This window comes from Chelmon rostratus, chromosome 6 (assembly GCF_017976325.1).
Source record: "Chelmon rostratus isolate fCheRos1 chromosome 6, fCheRos1.pri, whole genome shotgun sequence".
In the NCBI taxonomy this organism is placed as follows: domain Eukaryota; kingdom Metazoa; phylum Chordata; class Actinopteri; order Chaetodontiformes; family Chaetodontidae; genus Chelmon; species Chelmon rostratus.
This window is the reverse complement of record NC_055663.1, coordinates 14447304-14468758: the sequence shown is the minus strand read 5'-3', so window position 1 is coordinate 14468758 and position 21455 is coordinate 14447304. Positions and strand designations below refer to the sequence as shown.

At 43.3% G+C, this 21455-nt stretch overlaps 1 protein-coding gene across 2 annotated transcripts; it reads left to right on the top strand.

Annotated features, from left to right (window-relative positions):
- The first annotated feature begins 967 nt into the window (after positions 1 to 967).
- sema3e (sema domain, immunoglobulin domain (Ig), short basic domain, secreted, (semaphorin) 3E) lies at positions 968 to 20704 on the top strand. 2 transcript variants are annotated; one of them, XM_041938492.1, is made up of 17 exons: positions 968 to 1638; positions 10489 to 10649; positions 10920 to 10979; positions 11369 to 11488; positions 13394 to 13487; positions 13798 to 13914; positions 14135 to 14277; positions 14366 to 14480; positions 15050 to 15119; positions 15199 to 15343; positions 15637 to 15862; positions 16126 to 16217; positions 16644 to 16685; positions 16940 to 17106; positions 17461 to 17528; positions 17855 to 17988; positions 18493 to 20704. In XM_041938492.1, the coding sequence occupies exons 1-17, from the start codon at positions 1518 to 1520 to the stop codon at positions 18991 to 18993; spliced, it is 2376 nt and encodes a 791-aa protein (XP_041794426.1). In that variant the 5' UTR covers positions 968 to 1517; the 3' UTR covers positions 18994 to 20704. The 2 variants fall into 2 exon arrangements, with proteins under 2 accessions (XP_041794426.1, XP_041794424.1); XM_041938490.1 differs by having other exon boundaries at positions 17458 to 17528.
- Positions 20705 to 21455: the final 751 nt, after the last annotated feature.

The following is a 21455-nucleotide window of genomic DNA, read 5'->3' as shown; positions in this document are numbered from 1 at the left end:
ACAACAGATCCTGAGCCGTTTAGACAGAATGCAGTGGAAGAGAAAGAGAAAGAAACACAAAGAAGTGAAAAAGGCAGGCAGGCACATTATGATACATGAAGGAAGGAAGCACTGGACACAAGGGCAAACTAATAACCAGGTTTTACAGAACTGGCGAGTGTGGGAGATTGGTAGATAGACAAACAGTAGGAAATGGGACGGGAGAAGAAAATTGCCATGAAAGAAACCTTGCACATAGAAATCCATGGTAACAGTGATAATGACTATCCACACGGAAATAAACACAAAGAGGGCAATAATTGAAAAATGAAAGAAGTGCCAGTTAAGAGGCTGAAAACCTTGGCCCAGGTCCATGTTAATGCAGCGGAGGTAGGAGGTGGAGGAGGGGAAGGGGAGAGGAGAAGCAAGGGGTGGTCTGTAGAGTGACATGAGAGGCAGCGTTTCTCAGAGGAGCCGGGGAGAGTCTTACAGAGCCTGCCTGGGAGACACAGCACACTTAATCCAGCTGCCTGGGAGGGAGAGGGAGATCTCGAGACAATCTAAAGGAAGGAGGCGGCAGTTTTCAGCCCTCCAAGCTGATATACACTCCCAACGTTACCAACCACACACACAGGCTTTTCCTCAGACACACCACACCATGGCAGGTGGCCTCGGCCCAGATCAGTGGCTGTGGTAGGAGCCATCTTAACTGACTCACTGAGGTCTGAGCTGAGGTTTGGATCCTCCCTGATTGCTGGAGCGTGAGCAGAGTTTGGAGCAAGAGCTTCACTTTCTTCCCCAGTGCAGAGAGACGGCACGCCAGGCACGAGGCTCCCTACTCCTCCCCTCTCCCACTCTGCCTTTTCCTGGGCTCCTGTCCAGAAAATGACTGGCTCCAGTGGACCCAAGAGGAGGTACGCAGCCTGAGGATACAGTACAACAGCTCCAGCCTTAGCCCGCCTTCCTGCTTGCCTGCTGGGACTGACAAATGCACTGAGGTTTTACAAAGCAGCAGCTCCTTCACCTTTGTGGGATCCATAGATTTGTTTTATTTATTTATTTTTTATTTTTGTCTGTCATCAGATCAGAAAGACTGGATCTGAGCTGGGCAAACAGACAGACAAACAAACAGACGGACTGACATATGGACAGAGAGCAGTGGGCACTGCGGCATGCATGTAGCAACTGGACTTCTCTTCTCCCTGGTTACTAAGACCAAACAAGCATAGTAGCCAGAGCACTATCCTGTCCACCGAGGTAGTGGGTGGATGCAGCTTTCAGCAGACTGCTATAGGGGAAAGCAGAGACTGTATAGAAGCTGCAGAGATACATCCAGTTGATCCACATTGTGGTGATCATCAGAAAAAAGGACTGTTGCCTTCAAGTAGACCTCTTTTGGATGTTTATGTCAGAGATCTCTTTTTGAATATTGCTTGCAGGAACTTGCGCGGCAAACAGCTGTCTTTCTTTTCATGGACTTTGCTGTCCATGTTGAGCAGGCTTCCAGGATTACAGATGAGCGTGGAGTGTGAGTCTCAATGAGGATGGCAGAGCGCACGAGGACTGTGTATCTGACACTGATGCTGCTGTATCTTGTTCTGCTGGTCACGGCTCACGCAGCCCACAGCATCTACCCGAGGATACGGCTCACTCACAAAGGTAGGAAACACCAAGTGTGTGTTTCTTCCATTTATCAAGCAACGAACGCCGATGCTGCACAAATTCAAATGCTCTGTTGTGTTGCACCAATATAAAGGCAAAGACAAAGCGTATAGATGATGCTGTATAGTGTGTGAAGCTGTCCAGAATAGTCAATGCAGCCTGAACTGAAACTAGCATTCTCTGTTCAGTGCCTTCATCGCAGATTAGGAATAAGATAAAAATGTCAAAGAACAGAAATTTTCACACTTTATTAGACCTCTATTCTCAATTTATAGCAGTATTCATTGCAGCATTTTTGTTCATACCAGTAATAGTGAATAAATAAATGAGTAAATGAATAGTTAAATGTGGTTGTTTATGCCTATCTATACTGATTTAAGAAGTTATGATACCTTTCACTTCAAGATATCTGTAAAATACAAGAGAATACTCTATGTGTGTAAAAAAAAAAAAAGTACTGTCAACAATGCAAAGTCAGAGCAGCAGCATCTTCTGTGACTGAGTAAAAGAAGCCGCAGGTTATCATTATCATGTAATCAGGCGGTCACTGGAGATTTATGTTTTAGCCTGGGAGAAGAAGTCACCGTGCACGGTGGATCTGAGAGGGCTGACTCCTGCGCCAACATACTTTTTTTTCGCTCACTGTCGATGTTCAAGGAGCCTCCTTGTAGTTTGTTTTGATCCCTCGGCCATGGTGGCTGAGAATCCACAATGTGGCTTTCTCTCATGCCATAGCGGCAGAGAGATGAGAGAGTTTTGTTTTTTTTTGGCCATGTGTATACGTCTGAGAGAGGGAAAAGTGTTTGTGTGCGTCCGTTTATGTGTGTGTGTGATGTGGATGGGCATGCACTGGAATGCGGACGGATTGTTGCGTATCTCCTACAATAATGGGGGTTTTTAATCTTTTTTATCTTACCTAGATAAAAGTCTTGAGTAAACACTGCCTTTTTCTCACAGTTTCTTTGATCTCTATAGCAACAGAAGGTGATGATTCCACATAAGCCTGTTAGTCATGGTTGAATATAGGTGTGGAATTTGGTTGGTCAATAACTCATAAATAGTGAGTCTGTTATGAGAGGTAACAAGTGTGGCTCATCAGATACATCTGTGACAAGGGTTTGCTGCTGTATGACAGGAACTGTACACTTCATTTCTTGCACATGACAAATTGTCAGTCAAAAGACAATAAATAACGAAGCACAGTAAAGTACAGTTTTCCGGTGAAAAATGATGGAAACGCATACTAATTATGCCACTGACCTTTTTTAATTTACTTAGGAATCATTTCAGACCATATTTACATTTTAGGCCCACATTTATTTTGTTTGAAACTATGGATGCAAGCGTTTTCTATGTAGCTTTTCATATTTTAACCATTAATATTTATCTTTTGTGAGATGCTTAATGGAAAATTTGCCAAAAGACTAGAAAAATCAAATCAAATATGACTGAGTTCCTATTCATATGTCAGGTATATACTTGATGAATGAAACAAGAAATATTTCACGTAAACTATTTATTCATTAAATTTACAGAAATATTGCTATGTCATGAGATGCATCGCTATCTGAATATGAAATGATCTATATCAGGATTTAATATTTGAAAGATAAACTGAGAGAAAAAGACTTTTTTCTTCTTTGGCAGCGGTTCATATAGCAACAAAAGTGAGCAGATCAGTGCTGATGTGCTTAGTCATAAATGCCACATCACATCAATATTTTTTATGATCATGACTTTCACATATCAGCCAATTCATTAACCACCTGAGGGGAAAGCTGCTACAGTGATTGACATCCCACCTCTCTCTCTCTCTCTCTTTCTCTCTCTCTCTCTCTCTGATACATGTTCTGGCTAGCACAGGGCGCTGTGGGAAGGCTGCAGTTGGATCCTATCATTATGGAATGAAAAACATCTAAGCCCTAATATATGCCTCATGGGCTCTACCAGTGAATTTTGCGCACACCCTTGCATACTCACACACACACGGCCGTCCACAAGCAGAATAGCGTGAATTCTTCACACACCAATGTCTTGGATGAGGTTCAGGGAGATTGAAAATGATGCAGTTTTAACTATTCGCCTTTAGGACTAAGAAAATATTACCATAACATCTAGTACAGGGTGGAAAAACTAGATTCTCCCGTTTGAGAAAGATTAACAATGGGGAAAAAAAGTAAGCAATATCCGTACATAAATATTTTTAACCTGCTTCTGGTCAGATGAGCGGACAGCATCTGTGTTGGATCAATAGGAATCTCAATAAAATGTCAGATCAACTTTCTCCTGGTTTCTGGGAATGAATTCCTCCGAGCACATTGTCATGTGCTTCAAGGACGACCTGACTACTATGCAGAATGTGTCTCTGCTCGCTTTGATGTTAGCCACACCTCACACATGGGGTAGAATTATTAGTGCTCTCTCTTTCATCTATTCCTCATCTTCTTGTCTAGACTTCATGGACCAGTGAAGATTTTTCCAGATTTCTACATTTGTTTCACTTTCATCCCAGTCAGTCTTTCATTTGCTTACACCCCCAATTAACCTAAATCACACGGCGTATTGAGTTACGATCGCAGACTCTCTGCTGTCTTTAAAGAGAGTTGAGGCCACTCTTTGACTGCACAGATTCCAAAGACCTTAAATGCAGGCTAAGGATGGTAAAACAGCTAAATTGCTTGGACTTTTGGCCCATTAAACTCCCTAACTCCTGGATTATTGTACATAGAAATGCTCCGCAGGGAGACGTGCTTGCCATAGAACAGAAATTAAAACATGTTGTTAGTTTTGTTCTAATTTTTGTGTTTTTGGACGGAGATCCATGAGACTTGGTTCTGCATTATCCAAGGCTCTTGGCAGCAGTTTCAGATCCCCAGGCCTGTGGTGGCCTGTGGAGTGAAATGAGCTCTTCTCTCAGGACGATCATCAATTCGGCTGCTAATGAAGCTGTTACCCAGCTAGCGTGTGTCAGAGTCCCGGCAGGCTGCAGGTAGACGGCCAGCCTTATGTTGCTGCCTCTCTAGCTCTGTCATCGTGCTTGGCTTGAGCTGCAGAGAGTGTGATACAACACTTCATATTAGTGATGATCTAATCAGATCAAAGTCACTTCCAAAAACTCTTCACTTCTGCAAAGTTTAATATGGCCGCTAATAATAGTTTGCACAATGCACTTACTTCTGAAGGTCAGGTTGTGTTGGACATTCAAGTCCTGCTGATTCAGTCACGTTGGTTACTTTCAGCTCGGCTGTGATTTTCGGGCAAATCAGGATGATACATTCCTGGTTTAGTAAAACTTCAAATTTCACCAAACCCACATAATAGGTATCTGTCCAGAGCTGCTCTGGCATTATGCACTCACAGAAACCATTGTTTGATAAAGAAAATGGAGAAACATTATAAATGTTTTCATGTCTGAGACAGAGTCTAGGTGCTCTTGCTGCTGTTTGAAGCAAAGCAAAAAAAAAAAAAAAATCCCACAAAAGTTTCCCAGATTCCTGAGAAATAACACAATTTGACAGGTTATTATTGCAGACAGGCTTGTCTGTCCTACAACATATCTGAGTTTGGTGGAAGTGTTCATGAGGGCAGCTATGGCAGACACACAGCAGAAAACCTGACCATTTCACGATAATTTAATCGACCAGGCATTTCTTCAGCACGTCAGCCAAAGACGTGTTTACGCGAACGTCGTAATTGTTTAGTTTTTTTATTCTTCCGCAGGTCTGTGGGGGCGAATTAACTTATTGTGATACTAAGCTGCTCTGACAGGGTTAACATCGTACTGTATATGTTCACTTGTGTAAATAAACACATGTGCTTTCTCTATTTCAACCCAACATTTACCTCATAGAAGATGCTTAAAACACAGCTTGAATGATAGCTGAATTCATGTGCATGTATGAGTGTGTGAGACATACTGTACACTCTTCTCTTCTTGTATCTGCTATATTATAAGAATGTGGGTGAGCGAAGCTTGTGCAGATACTACGCCACCTTTAGATGTTTGTTTTCTTCAGCACTCAGTTTAAAATTGTGAGATTTAAGCAGAAAGAGCAGAGGTACACACGTGTGTGAACACAGGGATTACTCAGGTAGCAATTACTGACGTATGAAACCCCCTTTTGAGCTATAATTTTAAACCTTCCTCTCCAGACAAGAAAAAGCTCTCTCCATGTATTTTACAACCTTGAAATGATGTGGCTGAAGGTGACTTTCTTCTGAGGGTGAGGCGGGGAATACCAGTATGGCCTAAAGTTGTGTCTGTCTGAAATGAAATGAAGGCGGGGGGCGGGTTTTTTTTTTTTTTTCTGTATAAAGCTAATGTGCAAAGTGAGGAGTCCCATTAAATTTCTTCCGCCTACATGTGCAGAAACCTATGATTAACATTTAGCACATTGGTTTGTGGCCATAGGGCAGTCACAGACCTTATATCAAACCACTGGAAAATGGAGGGTATGGTGATGATTAGATAGATCACACCTTTTAGGTCAGCAGAGGAAAAATGATATTTTTTCAACTGCCTCCCCTCTACCCTCCCCCCTCCCCCCTCCTGCTCTCTAGCTTTCTCATTTTGTCCGTGTACGTCTCAGCGTCCTTTTCTCTCCCATTGTGTTGTCTGTGTGCTCTCCTGTTCATTAATGAGATGTCCAGAGGGGAAGGCAGCTGGTGCAACTCTAATATCCTTTCTGACCTTTTCCTGGTGAAGGGACCAGGGAGAGGAGATGAGTTAAGTTTGCGAAATGGGAAAAGGAAAGACGGAACGATTGTTTGGGTCTTCGGAGAGTATGTTGCAATGATATAACAGAGGGGGAAAAAAGAGGATGAAGGATGACAAGTGAGGTGAGCACTTGACACAGAAAATGGCAAGTGGATACTTTTCATTGTAGGCTGGCAGTTGTTTTCCTACAGAGAGGAAACAAAGAGGAGAACCGCTCATTTGGAATATGGCTGCAAAAGTTGTTGATAAAACTTAAAATATCATTCAAAGTGGAAAAAACAGATTAACTTATGCATCAACAAATGCAGCAAAGAAACCTACATGCAAGTATAAGTTTGTTCAGTGTGTTACTTAAACTTTGAGCAAACTTCTTTCTGTGCTGACCCTGCTTTAGATTTTCCACGCAAACTACGGTTCATATGAAAATCACTTTATGCTTTATGGACTTTTGACATATACAGTAGCTATGCATAGGCACACAGTAAGCCACATCAGTAAGTAATCCATCTGGGCTCTGAGGTCATATACATGCATGGTGGAGGCATTATAGTTTGGACCAGATGGGGTTAGACTTTGATCAAATATCTGTCAAATACAGAACATTCCTATATTTGGAAAGCATATTAAAAGTTGGCAGATACTGTTTGTGAATAGGTGTATTTTTTAATTAAGAGGTATATATCTGAACTGTCAGTTCTCAAGGTGTTCTCTTTTTTTCTAACATCAACCAGGTTACAGACTTATACTCGGCCTTTATTACAGAGAAACATAAGTTGCTCTCTTCTCGAACTCCCATCCTGCTCGGACACTCCATGTGGCTTTCATTTTGCTCCGTGACATCATTCCCCTCCCCACTCACAAGAGAATACAGGAACACGAGGCTGTATACCGATAATGGCACAACACCCCAGTTCTCCGGCTCCTGGCCCCACCCCCACGGGCTCCACAGTCTCACTCGGGCCCCGTCGGCACGAGGAGAACAGACTCCCTTCTTATTCTTGCCCCCTTCAACCCCAGCCCACTCTAATAATTCTCTTTGTTTCTGTTCCAGCACAAGTGCCATTACTCAATAAGAAACCCACCATAGACCGACTACTCTGGAAATATGACACTGCCAACCACAAGTTTAATTTCAGACATGAAATGTGTGCTGAGTGTTGGCAATAGATCAAATTATGACATCAAATTGAATTTGTGTTTCTAAGTTTGCTGGGGAATGTGTTTTTTTTTTTTTATGAACCCATGTGTGCATTTATCTTGCTTTCTTAAACCCCACTGTTCAGAGACTTATAATCAAAAGTCGATTACTACTGCACACGCACACACACACACACACACACACACACATATACACATACTGTATATTGTTCTCCACGGTGCAGCAAAACAATGTTTCCAAATGCGGCCTAACGAGGAGATCACAACGTTTATTTTGATTTCACTTCACCGAACCTCTCAGCACTCCTCAGACAGCCGATGAAAGTGTCTGTCTTGAGGGAGCACTTTTTCTCCTTGTCTTCCGTTTGAAGTGGGATCACAGTAGGGCCATGCGTCTCCCCGGCCCGGTCGCTGATGGAGAAACCTCCTCTCGGCTCCTTAGCTGACGGCTAAGGAGCCCTTGCTGGCTGCAGATGGCGAGAAGGAACTTGGAGAGGAGAGAGAGAGGAAATGCGGAAATCCCCCCTTTCCCTTCTTCAGTCTGAGCAGTGGCTGCAACTGTCTGTGACTGGCGCACATAATGACAGAGGAGAAACCTTTTAAATAGCATTGTGCACTCTAAAGCATCTCTCGGCGCGTCGGTGTAATCACATTCACCAATTGTGTTTTACAGTAACTGTAATCAAATGTAATTAAGCTGATTAGTCAACACCTTCTTTTATTATGGTGGGAAGTGGATGTTCTTTCTTCCTTTCTTTCATCTTTATTTCAGTTTCAGGTTTCAAGCTGGTTATTGTTTGTTTAATTGTTTGGGCATGGCATGGAAACATACATCTAAAATATCAAATATGTAAACAGAATAGTAGAATGAAATGTATCTGTTGTTGTGTTTGTGTGTGTGTGTGTGAGAGAGAGAGAGAGAGAGAAAGAGAGAGAGAGCGACAGAGCATGTCTATGCATCTCTCTGTGTGGATGCGTGTCCATGTACAGGGCATCAGCTGCCGCTCATCATTATTCACAAAGACAAGTGAAAAGTAGACGGGAAAAATGGTTTGGCTTATCCCCTGTTTACTCCGTCACTTTAAATAGCAGTCTAAGTCTGTCATCTGAATAAGTGGTAGCAGATCTGACTTCACATGAAGAAGGAGCTGATTGTTGGAGAGCGGGGCCTGACACTTGTTTTAAAGCGGGGCTGTCCGTGATCCGAGTTCAGCTTAACTTCAGAGGGAGCTGTGAAGAGACAGAGAGGAGAGGCAGTGTGTGTTTGTGTGTGTGTGAGAGAGAGAGAAAGAAAAAGAGCTCTAAGTGAGTGTGGATTAGATAATTACAGGAAGCATGTCTGAGCCCTGGCAGAACACCACTGCCACATCCCCTCGCTCCCTGCCACCTAGCCACCGGAGATCTAATGCTACTAAAACAAACAGCCGCTTGTCTCCAACATAGAAATCTTAATAGCAACAAAATATACATGGTCACCCGCTCCTCTGTGGAGACCTAATCCCATGTTAAACAAATAAAGCCTTCCACAGAACGTATGCTGTTGCTATGAGTAATCTACAAAATGGGATAAACACTCTCTCCTTCTACCTTGGAGATCAAATATCACTAAAAATAGACAGATGCTAGGAAAACAAATCATACGATTACCCCCTGCAACCCCAGCATGTAGAGACATCTCACCATTATTTGAGGTAGCTGGTTGGTATTGCACTCACAGCGTTCCTCTCTTCATTTAAAGGGAGTTTTCTGAAGAGTAGAGCGTGCATGGAAGTAGAAGAAATAGAGAGAATACAGCCTTCACTAGTGCTATAAATTCGATCCCAAACCCTGCCATGTTGGCTTAAAACTGTCAGAGGTCTCAAAAGCGCTGCTAACAAACACCAGATCCCCCCTTTCTTCTTCTACAAGGACACCCGTCTAACCCGGTCATGTGTTAATGAAAGATTTTTCAGGCCTGTGCGACCCAGAGGAAAGGCACACCTCTGGGCCTTCACTTAGTTTTAATCCTTCACCCTCAACCTCTGCAGAAGCTCACTGAGAGGAGGTATAGAGGAGCAGCCTGTCAGGTTCAATCAGGTGGATAGATCTGGCTGTCTTGCATGTGTGTATGCAAACTAACTGTGCGTCTGCTTGTTCTGCGCTTATTCCGATGAGTGTGTGTTTGTATGCAATGACATATCCGTCGTGGTCCACTGCTTCCTTTGCAGAGAGGGATTTCAAATCACCTACAGCAAAACTGACAGGGAGTGGCTGCTGATCTCAAACTAAAGGCAGATAAAGAAACCGGTTCCGTTTCCTGCCTGATAAAACTGGCTTCCGCCTGGAAAGAGACCACAGGCCATACTGCGCACATCAAGAGTCCCTCCCACTAATCATAACATCTTTCCCAGGATTCATATCCCACTTCTTTCATCCGTGCTTCTGCAAAGTGTCAAGGGTTAGCCGCAGCAGTCCTTAAAGCAATTTATTGTGACGTACCGGTCCATGGGAGGTCAGGTTTGAGCTGGCTGTATGCCTTTATGCCACCTGAATTTTTACTGATGATCAAAACAAGATGTGCTGTAGTTATTTGATCGAGGCAACGAGGCGTAGCTGAATTGAGAGAGAGGAGGCATAGGTGCCACATGAGAGGAAGAGATGAGATGGAAAGATAACCCTGCTGTTGCTCTCTGCTCTCTTGGGGAAAGCTATGAATCAGAAACACATGTTGCAATGTGCCCTTGGCCATGGGAGCAGTTGGGACTCAGACGCAGGTTACTGGAGAAGTTACAAATCCCTCGAGCAAGGGGTTTGGTCCAATTCGATCTTGCTGGTTAGCACAGGCAAGAAGTAAGAGAATCTGCGTTTGAAATAAAAAAGAACTGTCTCCCTAAGCAGCTAGCTATCCTTATCCAGCCTAAATTGCCAACTTATATTGTGTTGCTATAATCATTTCATCTTTTCTGTCTCTGTTTACGTGTTGTTGTCTGCAGAGCTTTGGCAGCTGAACAGGACCTGGGTGTTCCAGGGACATGGAGCATCTCTTCAGCCCCAGACCATGCTGCTGGATGAGGGCCATGAAAGACTTTACGTCGGGGCCAGGAATACTCTGTTCTCCCTTAGCCTGGACCGAGTTAACACACACCAGAGAGAGGTAAGCCTGTTGTCATCCCTCCCTGCCTTTTAGGAAGTGAAACATATTGAACTCACACACCCACAGGGCAACAGCTGCATGTGCATGTCTTTGTATTCAACAGCAGGTAGGTAAGAGGGCAGAATAACCCTGTGAGATTATTATGCTGTGGAGATAATGGCTGTTTGGTCAGATTTTCTATGTTTGTAAAAACAACAATATTAGAGAATTTACTTTATTTTTACTTACGGTGGAACAACTCTATTTTAAATATGAGTGCTTTTCTTTCAGATCCAGTGGGCCAGCACAGAATCTCAGGTAGAGGAGTGCTTGATGAAGGGTAGGGAAAAGGTAAGGCGCACCCTCTACATGACCGTATACAAATATATGAGCTCATTTGGTAGCATTGCTGAGGTTCATTATCAAGGGGAAAGCTCAAATGCCCAATTGATGATGTGCATTATAGCATAATTAATTTATTGCATGCTGCAGGTAGATAGATCGAGATGATAGAGACACATGCTGTCAGTATGTATGGATTGATTTACATATCTCACTGTGCCAATTAACCTTTGTTGAACCTTAAGTATTGATGTTATTGATGATGCAGTAAAAGCCTGGCATTTTGCCATCCCACCATTTTCCTCAAACCGCCCTCATGACCCCTCTCCCACCCATCCTCTCTCCTCGCCAACCACCCTTACCCGCCCACCACTTCATCTCTGTATCTCTTCCAACAGCCGGAGTGTGCAAACTACATCAAGGTCTTGCAACAGTACAACCAGACCCATTTGCTGGTGTGCGGAACAGGAGCTTTTAACCCCGTCTGTGCTCTGGTCAGAGTGGGACACACTGGGCAGGTGAGTCCCAGAGACTAAATTAGAGTTTGGCTTAACAGTGAAATATTCAAGTGGTATTCAGAGGGTTCCTCCTGCCAGAGATCGTTTCAAAGTCATACAGCACTCTGACATTACTTGACTGTTAATTCCCGGCTGGCTACTTCTAATTATGCTGTTTCTTTTTTTGCCTGCTTTAAAAACGGCAGTTGCCTGTAGTGAGCGTCAGATTTTCACTGCAAAGGCCTGGCAGCAAAACAGACGATTATTCTGATGAAAATGTTGCAGATTTCTTCATTATACCCTCGGCCAAATTTCCCATTGCCTCTACTCTACACTCTATAGCCGTAGCCAAAACCTTCTTCACACTGTTTTGATAATGTTTGTGCCAGGAGCTCCTTGAATTGTTAGTATAGTTTGGACAGCTGAGCTGTAAGCATGTGCTGCTGTAGTTGAGTTTATCCTCCTAGCAACCAATGAAAGTGTGATGAGAGGTGGAGATGGGAAAGACGGTTAGTAGGAGAGGGTGGCATTTTTGTTTGACACAAGCTTCCCATTTATACATACATATATATATAAAACAGATGACACAGCTTTACACCAGGTGCTGCTTTCTGTGGCATTAAGTTTGAAGTCGGGGAAGACTAATTTCCTGTCTCACTCAGGGGTCAATTCAAATGTGTGTCAGTGAGTGAGATTTGTGAGTGTTTTGCATGCACACTGGAGTCCATGCAGACCTGCCTGCATACATCTGTGCTGGCATGTTTGTCTACAGTATGACACCTATCACCCAGATGTCAAACATGGAACAGCCCTGTGTGTGTGTGTGTGTGTGTGTGTGTGTGTATGTGTGTGTGTGTGTGTGTGCGCGTGTGCGTGTGTGTGTTGCATACTTAGAAAGAGAGGAGGGGAGAGGGTTTCCACCCTGCATTCCAATAGTGGTCTATTAAGTCGACCAGTCCAGGAACCAAACTCAACCATCTCTCATACCATTGGAATGCTCAGAGAGAATAAGCAACCTAATCCCTCTATGAGACATAAATTTCATACTTGGTGTATAAGATAACATCTAGTCTACAATTAGCATTAAACTTGAGCTGAATAATATTTAGATAATAATAAACTGTGATAGAAAACACAATTGCCAATTATCAAGCCAGACACTGTCTAACAAATCAAGTATTAATGCACTGCCAGCCCAGACATAAAAAAACAGAGTGCTGCGGGCCGAGTAATATTGATCCAGGCTATTTTACCTATTTTCCGTTTGATTTTGATAGACCGCATTCTGTGATGGATGAGTTTAACCCAGAGTTTGACTTCTGTTACATGAAATGCAGGGAGGTAGTCACAGCACAGTAGGGTTCCTTGGCTACTCATAAATCAATATATGGCACCGCCTCTGATCTGCCTGTGACAGTCATAAACACTGTGGTGGCCCACGGCAAATGAGCTGTGGTTCTAGAGGGAGTTCAGGGTATGTATGTATGTGTGTGTGTGTGTGTGTGTGTGTGTGTGTGTGTGTGTGTGTGTGTGTGTGTGTGTAGGTGTGCGTGTGTTTGCCCGTGTCTCCCACCAGCTGTGCAGGGCAAGATCAGAGGAGTACGTAGTAAGTAGTGAAATGTCTGTGATATAAGAGCAGAGAATAACTGGTTATACACATTCAGACAACAGTCCTTCATTTGGTCATCCATCACTCCTTGTCTCATCTATCTTTCTTCCTCCTTCTCATCCATCACTTTCTGATCCCTCCTCTGATTCACTTCAGTCTGTCTCTCCATCACCTACTGGGGTTGGTCTGGATGTTGCTAAAGCCTTTGCGAGGATATACCTTTTGAGTGTGTGCTTGCAGTATTTCTAATCATGCATACTGTGTATGAATAACTATATCTGTGTGTGTGTGTGTGTGTGTGTGTGTGCTGCCCTTAGGACAGGCAGTTTGCTCTTGAAGGAGACAGTGTAATGAGTGGCAGAGGACGCTGTCCATACGACCCCAACAGTCCCTGCACATCAACGCTCTCCAGTAAGACAGCACACGCTCTATCGCTCATCACCTCACCATCAGCTGAGCTTAAAGCACAGTTGTGGGACCATAATGCATATTTTCATGTCAGCTGGACCAATACATGCCATGCAATTCCACACTAAGGACATTTGCTCACTTTAATGACCTGGAACAAGTCAATAGTGCCACCTTGTGGTCTTTTTCCATGTCAATATTTTAATCACAACAAAAGGAAGGTTGCGCTTGTAATAACATTCATCAGTATGCATTGTTATTTATTGAGTTTTGCGTGTGTGTGTGTGTGTGTGTGTGTGTGTGTGTACATTAGGAGGAGAGCTGTACATTGGCCTGTACACTGACTACTGGGAGAATGATGGCGCTTTGTGTCGACTTAACAACCAGACCTACACACGCACTGAAAGAGACGACAGGCAGCAGCTCAATGGTTGGTGTACATTACACAGAAATGATAACATTTCTCTTTTAGTGAAAGCGAGTACAAACAGATATAATATATGTGGTAGCAAATCCTAAATATGTTTTCAAAAATATATCAAAACCATAAAACACCTACAATGAGTATGAGTTTAAAATTCGTAGCTTATACCAGGCATACTGTTTGCCCCAGCAGGCCTACCTTTTAGTACAAATTCTTCTCCCTGCAGAGCCTAAATTCGTGGGGTCAGCAGTTATCCCTGACAACGATGACAGGGATGATGACAAAGTTTACTTCTTCTTCACTGAGTGGGAGACGGACGCTGAGGGACTGAATAAGGCCGTGTATACTCGTGTTGGGCGAGTCTGTGCGGTGAGAATGCTAATGCTGTCGAAACATTTCTGGGCATGATTCAGCCAAAGTGCTGCGCTCACATTCTATGTGTGCCTCCATCCCTCAGAATGATCAAGGTGGACAGAGAATGCTGGTGAACAGGTGGAGCTCCTTCCTGAAAACTCGTCTCATCTGCTCTGTGGCCGGACCAAATGGCATTGATACGCACTTTGATGAGCTCGGTAGGGCCACAAGGAGACTGTTTGCATGCCACCTAATCTGTCCCCTCAACATTTAGAGAGTCACTATAGTATTGAGGATTTTTGTTACATTGTGTGTCGGACCTGCAGTAGCAACTTGTTCTCAACCCCAACTCACATTTAGTGGTAAAACAACACATTTCAACACTTTTTTTCTGTATGATACACAACCAGCAGTGTCGACTAAAGTCCCGGTGCGCCTTTCATTTAGTATTGCCATTACATTTGAGTCAGCATTCAATTTACTGAAAAATAAATAAACAGCGATCTTAAAACCCACAAGGTCGTTTACTGCTGTTATGAAGGTATTTCCACAAAGACCACAAGGATCAGACACATACAGTTTTCTGTCTGCTGCACCATAACAGAGACTGTTAGGGGTGATCTTAAAACTGTGATTTACAGCAGCAGCCTTGAGCTAAATGCTAATGTAACCCCGCTAACATGCTCACAATGACAGAGCTAACATGCTGATGTTCAGCAGGTGTATATTTTACCGCGCTGACCAGGTCAAACTAACAAATGGCTAAATTCTGCATCTGGTGTTTCAGAGGATGTGTTTGTTCTCAAGAACAAGGATGGAAAAAAAACAGAAATCTTTGGCCTCTTTAGCACTACGAGGTGAGTGGAGGATGAAACCAGTGGTTCATTATACAGTCACGATGTTATCGTCCATCAGTAATAAAACCTCCTTTTGCAGCGCTGTGTTTAAAGGCTATGCAGTGTGTGTCTATGGCATGGAGGACATCAGAGCAGCCTTTAACGGTCCATTTGCCTACCGAGAGAGACCTGAGCATCACTGGACACCATATGAGGACAGGGTCCCCTACCCTCGACCAGGATCTGTAAGTCTTTAAGTCTGAAATGTTTACAGGATTCCCCCTCTGATGCACCACATCATTATGCATTCGCTGCACTCTCTGTTTGATGAGTCTATGACAGACGTGCGGCGAGAGCGACAGTGTTGAGAGCATGTAGGACAGCTCTGGTGAATGTCAGCACTGTTGTAGCAAGCTCAGTAGGTCATACAGGGACAGTCAGAGCCAGACTACAGCATGTCAGCTTTTTTTCTACATACAGTGCCAGCGCAGATAATGACCCTCTTCTGTCTCTTTCTGTCACACCATCTCTTTAACAGTGTGCCAGTAAAGTGAACGGAGGTGGCTTCTCCAGCTCTAAAGAATTTCCTGATGAGGTTTTGCGGTTTGTGCGTTCTCATCCCGTGATGTATCGTCCAGTCCTTCCCCAGCATCGTAGGCCTGTCCTGCTGCAGACAGAGCCAGGCGGGAGGAAGCTGACCCAGATCGCCGTGGACAGAGTCCAAGCCCAGGATGGACACTACCATGTTCTCTACATCGGCACTGGTACATGCACTGTGAAGAATGAATTCATGTTTGTGCTTAATTCAGAGTGCCATGCATGACTCTTCCTCTGAACATTTGGGTGCACAAACACACCTGACATGATATTTGAACGGCATAAAGTCATATATCAAAAAACATGTTAGTGAAATATGTCAGTGAAGACATATTTCAAACTGATATTTTGCACCAGTTATAAAAAGAGATTTTATGCCACATATCGGTAAAGCTTTCGCCTATTTAACTTTGCTGTCTTCCTCCATCAGATGACTCAGTGGTGTTGAAAGTTATCACCATCTACAACAAAGACACAGACACTATGGAGGAGGTGCTGCTGGAAGAGCTGCAAGTATTCAAGGTACTCTATTTTTAGGAACAGCATGGAAAAGCGAAGTAGACTCTGTAACCAAGCAAATTCTGCATTTTACTGCATACATTTCATAGTCCATTATTGCTGCAGCTACACAATAAGAGACCCCTCTCTTGCAGGTCGGACAGACTCTTTTTTGAAATCACTGATTGCCTTCCATCATGAAAGTGGCACAAGTATGATTGTGCAGCCAGCCCACTGAGAGATCCTCAGAATGATTTAAATATATTTAGATCAGTTATATTTGAAAACTAGTCAGTAAGCAGCGGCTGGTGCCATTTTAATTAAGAACCGATTTAGGATGGATAGAAGCATGACGGGAAGCCAGTTTTTGTTAATCTATCCTTATATCATATCAGATTCGGCTAATGTAATATCATTTTTGAATAACAGTACAATGTTTCCTTTTTGCAGATGCCAGCACCAATAAGAGAGATCATAATATCACCTAAAAGGGTAAGAACACCACCTGAATCCCATGTTTGTGTGTTCATGCAATACTTGTGTTTAGCCACAAGATGTTAACATTGCAACACTTTTCATGACTTTTTGATGACATAATTTATATTTTTGTATATATATAATAATTTATCATTTTTGTATACACACACGCACACACACACACACACACACACACACACATATATATGAACTCTGATTCCAAACAAACTGTGTCTTGCTATTAATGGTCCATGCTGTTGGCTCCACAGCAACAGCTGTATGTGGGGTCAGAGGTGGGTGTGGCCCAGGTCAGACTGCATCAGTGTGACCTCTATGGCTCAGAATGTGCTGACTGTTGTCTGGCCAGAGACCCCTACTGTGCCTGGGATGGTCTTACCTGCACCAGATACTACCCTGCTGGAGTCTATACCAAGAGGTAACAGCACACACACACACACGCACACACACACACACGCTCCGAGACAGGACCCTTTTTCCCTCTGCACATGTTTGTGTGATATCAGCTCTTCACACCTTTACCTGCACACTTCTGGTCCATCATAGCATTCTACCCTGAATGTCACAATGCTCTGAGGCAGAGGTTTATCAAGTCAATATCACAGGCTGTGAGAGACATGCCAGCCAGGTGTTATGTAAGGCCTATCAGTATGCACTTGATCACCTCCTTTCCTCTTTTCCTCTCTCTTTGCTTTCTTTCTCTCTTTCCTTTCACCCATCTCTCGCTCTTTGATCACATGTTCAAAATTACTCTCACTCTGCTTCCCAGCAGACGATTCAGACGGCAGGATGTTCGCCATGGCAACGCTGTCCAGCTGTGCAATGGGCTGCAAATTGATGGTTAGTGTATAAAATGACTGTGTGTGTGTGTGTGTGTGTGTGTGTGTGTGTGTGTATTTGGTATCGCAAAATTTTGTCAGACAAATGCTTGTGTACAAGCAAGGAAATGATGACGAAAGATGAAAAAATATGAACTCTTCATGTGCCTCTGCAGTGAGAGGTGAGAGAGGTCTGTGTGCTTCTACCGTAGCAGCAGACTGGGGTACAACAACCCACTCTATATCAAATGAAAGGTCATGGCAGTTCCTTGCCATGTCTTTTTTGACGTGTGTGTGTGTGTGTGTGTGTGTGTGTGTGTGTGTGTGTGTGTGTGTGCTCATGTGTAGATGAACAGTGGCACAGAGGTGAGGAGAGGCTGGTGTACAGCGTGGAGAGCAACAGCACTTTACTCGAGTGTGTCCCGAGATCACTTCAAGCCAAGGTCCTTTGGTTCTTACAGAAAGGAGGAGAGAAACACGAGGTGAGTTTAATGGACTTACAAAAGTAAACATGCCGGACAAATATTACACTACAATCATGTATAGACACAAACAAAATGTAATTTTTCTCGATTGTACTTGTGCTGGGGTAGTGACTTAAGCCTCAGTGCAATGTAATGTACCTCAAAAGCTTGGAAAATGCATTTGAATGTATCAGGATGGATTTAAATATTTCTATCGCAGATATTTTGGTATAAACAGTATAATTATACACGAAGTGTACACTTCAGCAAAAAGAAATCTGGACTGGTTATACACCTCACAGAACCTTAAGCACAGAGTCACTGTATTAAGTGTAGTATTGAAGTAGTACCATCCCTTAATTTATCCTTTACTTAGTTTAGCTCTGTAGCTTTTTTAATTAAAATTCCTCTTGGGAGAAGAACAAATGCAGCAGCAGGGCAGCAAATATCTGAATGGCTCCACTTGAGTAATGGCTACATCAATGACTAGAAAAAAAAATCACTTTTTTGCCCTCCATGTAGGTTCGAGGCGATGAGCGTGTTATCATGACCTCCCACGGGCTGCTGTTCCTACGAGTCAGGAGCTCCGATGCAGGCATGTACGTGTGCCAGACTGTGGAACACGGATACGTGCACACATTGCTACGTATCTCTCTACACGTGCTCAGAGGGGAGAGGGTGGAGGCAGCGATCAACAAGGCTAATGGTGGGGAGGGAGAGAAAGCTGCAGCTCCATGTCACTCCTCCATGAGCCTCCCACCAGGCCCGAGCATTAGCCCCAGGGCTCTGGTGCCATCCTCAGTCCCCGGTCCCCATTCCAGGCTGTGGTACAAGGAGTTTCTCCAGCTGATTGGCTACGGGGATGCCCAGAGAGTAGAAGAGTACTGCGAGAGAGTGTGGTGCTCAGATAAAAAACGTAAAAAGACCAAAAGGAAGTATGTTCCTGCAGGTGGCGAGAAGAGAGGGAAAGGGAGAGCAGAGGAGAACTCCCACCGAGCGCCAAGGCACACCTTGGACACCTGAGGAGAACAGAAACTGACTGCACACACACACACACACACACACACACACACACACTCTAAAGGTCAGACTCACTCAGTGTTTGCACCATGTAAAAGGCTTTCACTTTGCTTTCAACAAGAGTAGTAACAGCAGTAGCAGGTTGCCTAGCTTGTGCTACATTTATCACTTAGTGGTTGGTGATGTTTCCACTTATTTTAAGAAGCAACATTTTGCCTTTTTGTGCAGGGTAAACTGATTATCTGGTGCAGACCCTGGGTAAATACTATGAATGTTAATATCAGCACAGAGCAGAGGACCTGGGAGGAGATGGACGACTGATTCAGTGACGTTGCCTCTGATCTGAAGAGACAGAATATAATATATATCAAATCCTGTGGACCGACCCAGCCCAGCCCAGCTACCAATCCAAACGCACACAGAGACTGCTACACGAAACCTCTGCTCCACCTCTCATTCAATGGCTCAATATGACAAAGTCTTACTGTATCTATTATGAGAGAAAACAGCTATGTTAAAGGTAATGGCCTTCTAATCATTTTTGGTACAATGATAACTTATTTTCTCATTCTCTACTCTGAGTTCTGTAGTTGTTTAGATGTCGTAAACTGGAAAATGTAGTGGTATTGTTTTTGTACAGTGAAAAATGCTTTGAGCTTTATGATACTGCTAATTTGATGATAATGCGGTCAGGGCTGTGCTGCATGTGGTTAAAATGGCCACAATGCAAACAGTTAGATGTTACAATGCCAATATTATGGATATCTGAGGCACGTCTTAGTTAGAATTACGCCCTTAATGAAAATAGTTATTATTTAAGCACTTGTGAAAACGGTTATGGTGGATGAAAAGTGGTCCTTTCAGTGGATATTAATATTATTGAGTATCTACATTTACATCTACAATTGTGATCAAATGTACCAACAGTATTGTGTGTATTGTATGTTTTATTTATGTAAAAATGAGGGTGGTCTTTGCGTGCACATCTGCTAACCATGAATGTGTATTCAAAGAGTCAATCCCTCCTCCCTCCCTTTCTCTCTCTCTAGTTTCGTTACTTGTCTCCCCCGTTTTGTTTGTCTGTAATGAAGTTGCAGATGGGATTCATAATTAATACTACAAACAGCCGTGTAGAACACCACAATTTGCTCGGAAGTAAAAAAAAAAAAAAAAAGGACAAATAAATGTTAGGGTGACCAGCCAAGCGTGTCATTAGCAAAAAATTGATGAGTCAGTTGCATGAATATTCAGTTAATTCTGGGATGACAGATACATCAAACAATCTGATGTTACAGTGAAATGTATTGTAGTAGTTATGCTAATAATAGAGCCTGGAGGATTGCTTCTTTTTCCATGTCGTGCACTATTGATCTCTTCGTTTTGTCACTTCATAGCTTTGACTTTTTTGTCTCTACCGTATTCATAATGCGGTAAAAAAACAAAATAGTTGTTCGGTCTCTGTCACTACCTTATATCGTCTCTCCCCATCCTCCTTGAATATTCTTCAACTATAGATTGGAAATACTTTGCTTATAAATACCTGCCATTAAAAGAAGATAGACCATCCTACCCTGGTGTCACCTCTGTGGTTTAGCCATCAATAATGAAAATGTACACGTGCGCACACACATACACACATATTGAGAGGCCTCTAAAGCAGAAAGAAAGAGGTAGAGAGAGGGCCTTGTGCAGTAGTCACTTAGAATATAACAGAAAAAAAACTGAGATATTTTTATCCATTTAATAATTATGTAATACTGTGCTTCTAATTTCATCAGGAAAATAAACATAATATGCAAAAAGGTGCTTGCTTGCTAATATCGTTGAACGTGCCCCATGCTGGTGAAACCCAAAATCTTGAACAACCGGTAAGGACTGGTTGTGATTTGTTTTTTTCTCACAGTGAGCCGGGATACACTGGGACACCATACTCATTCAAATTCTGTCTAGGCCTACCTGAGTCGGTGGGGTGCTGAAGGCATTTGAGAATGGAATTCATGCTGCTGATTTATTCCACATGGCTACCATAGCAACAGGCTCTGAACCAGTTCAGCTCCCCTCCTCATCAAAGCTCCCTCTACTCTCTCTGTCAAGTTTTAACACTGTTACTCCGGCCCCTGGGCCCCGCTAACCAATGGTCCCTGTAGCAAGTCATACATCACACTGTAATGTTTGAGACTGGCCCTCTTAATTAAGCTCAAAAGTGCTTTCTTTTCTTCTGGGACCAAAGTTGGCATTTCCCTGCCGGACGGAGCTCCTGACCCCACTGACAGATGCCGTCTGAGCATCTCTGGGAACAGATGCATGCTCGAATCTGTATATATTTTTTGGCCCAAATCACACATTTCAAGGTTCAAGAGGTGACTTTTATGGAATGCTATAAATCCATTCATTGATGTACAAAGGGGGCAAAAGGTCAAAGGGCACACAATAAACAAGCTGCTGTACATGCTTCCGTCAATGAG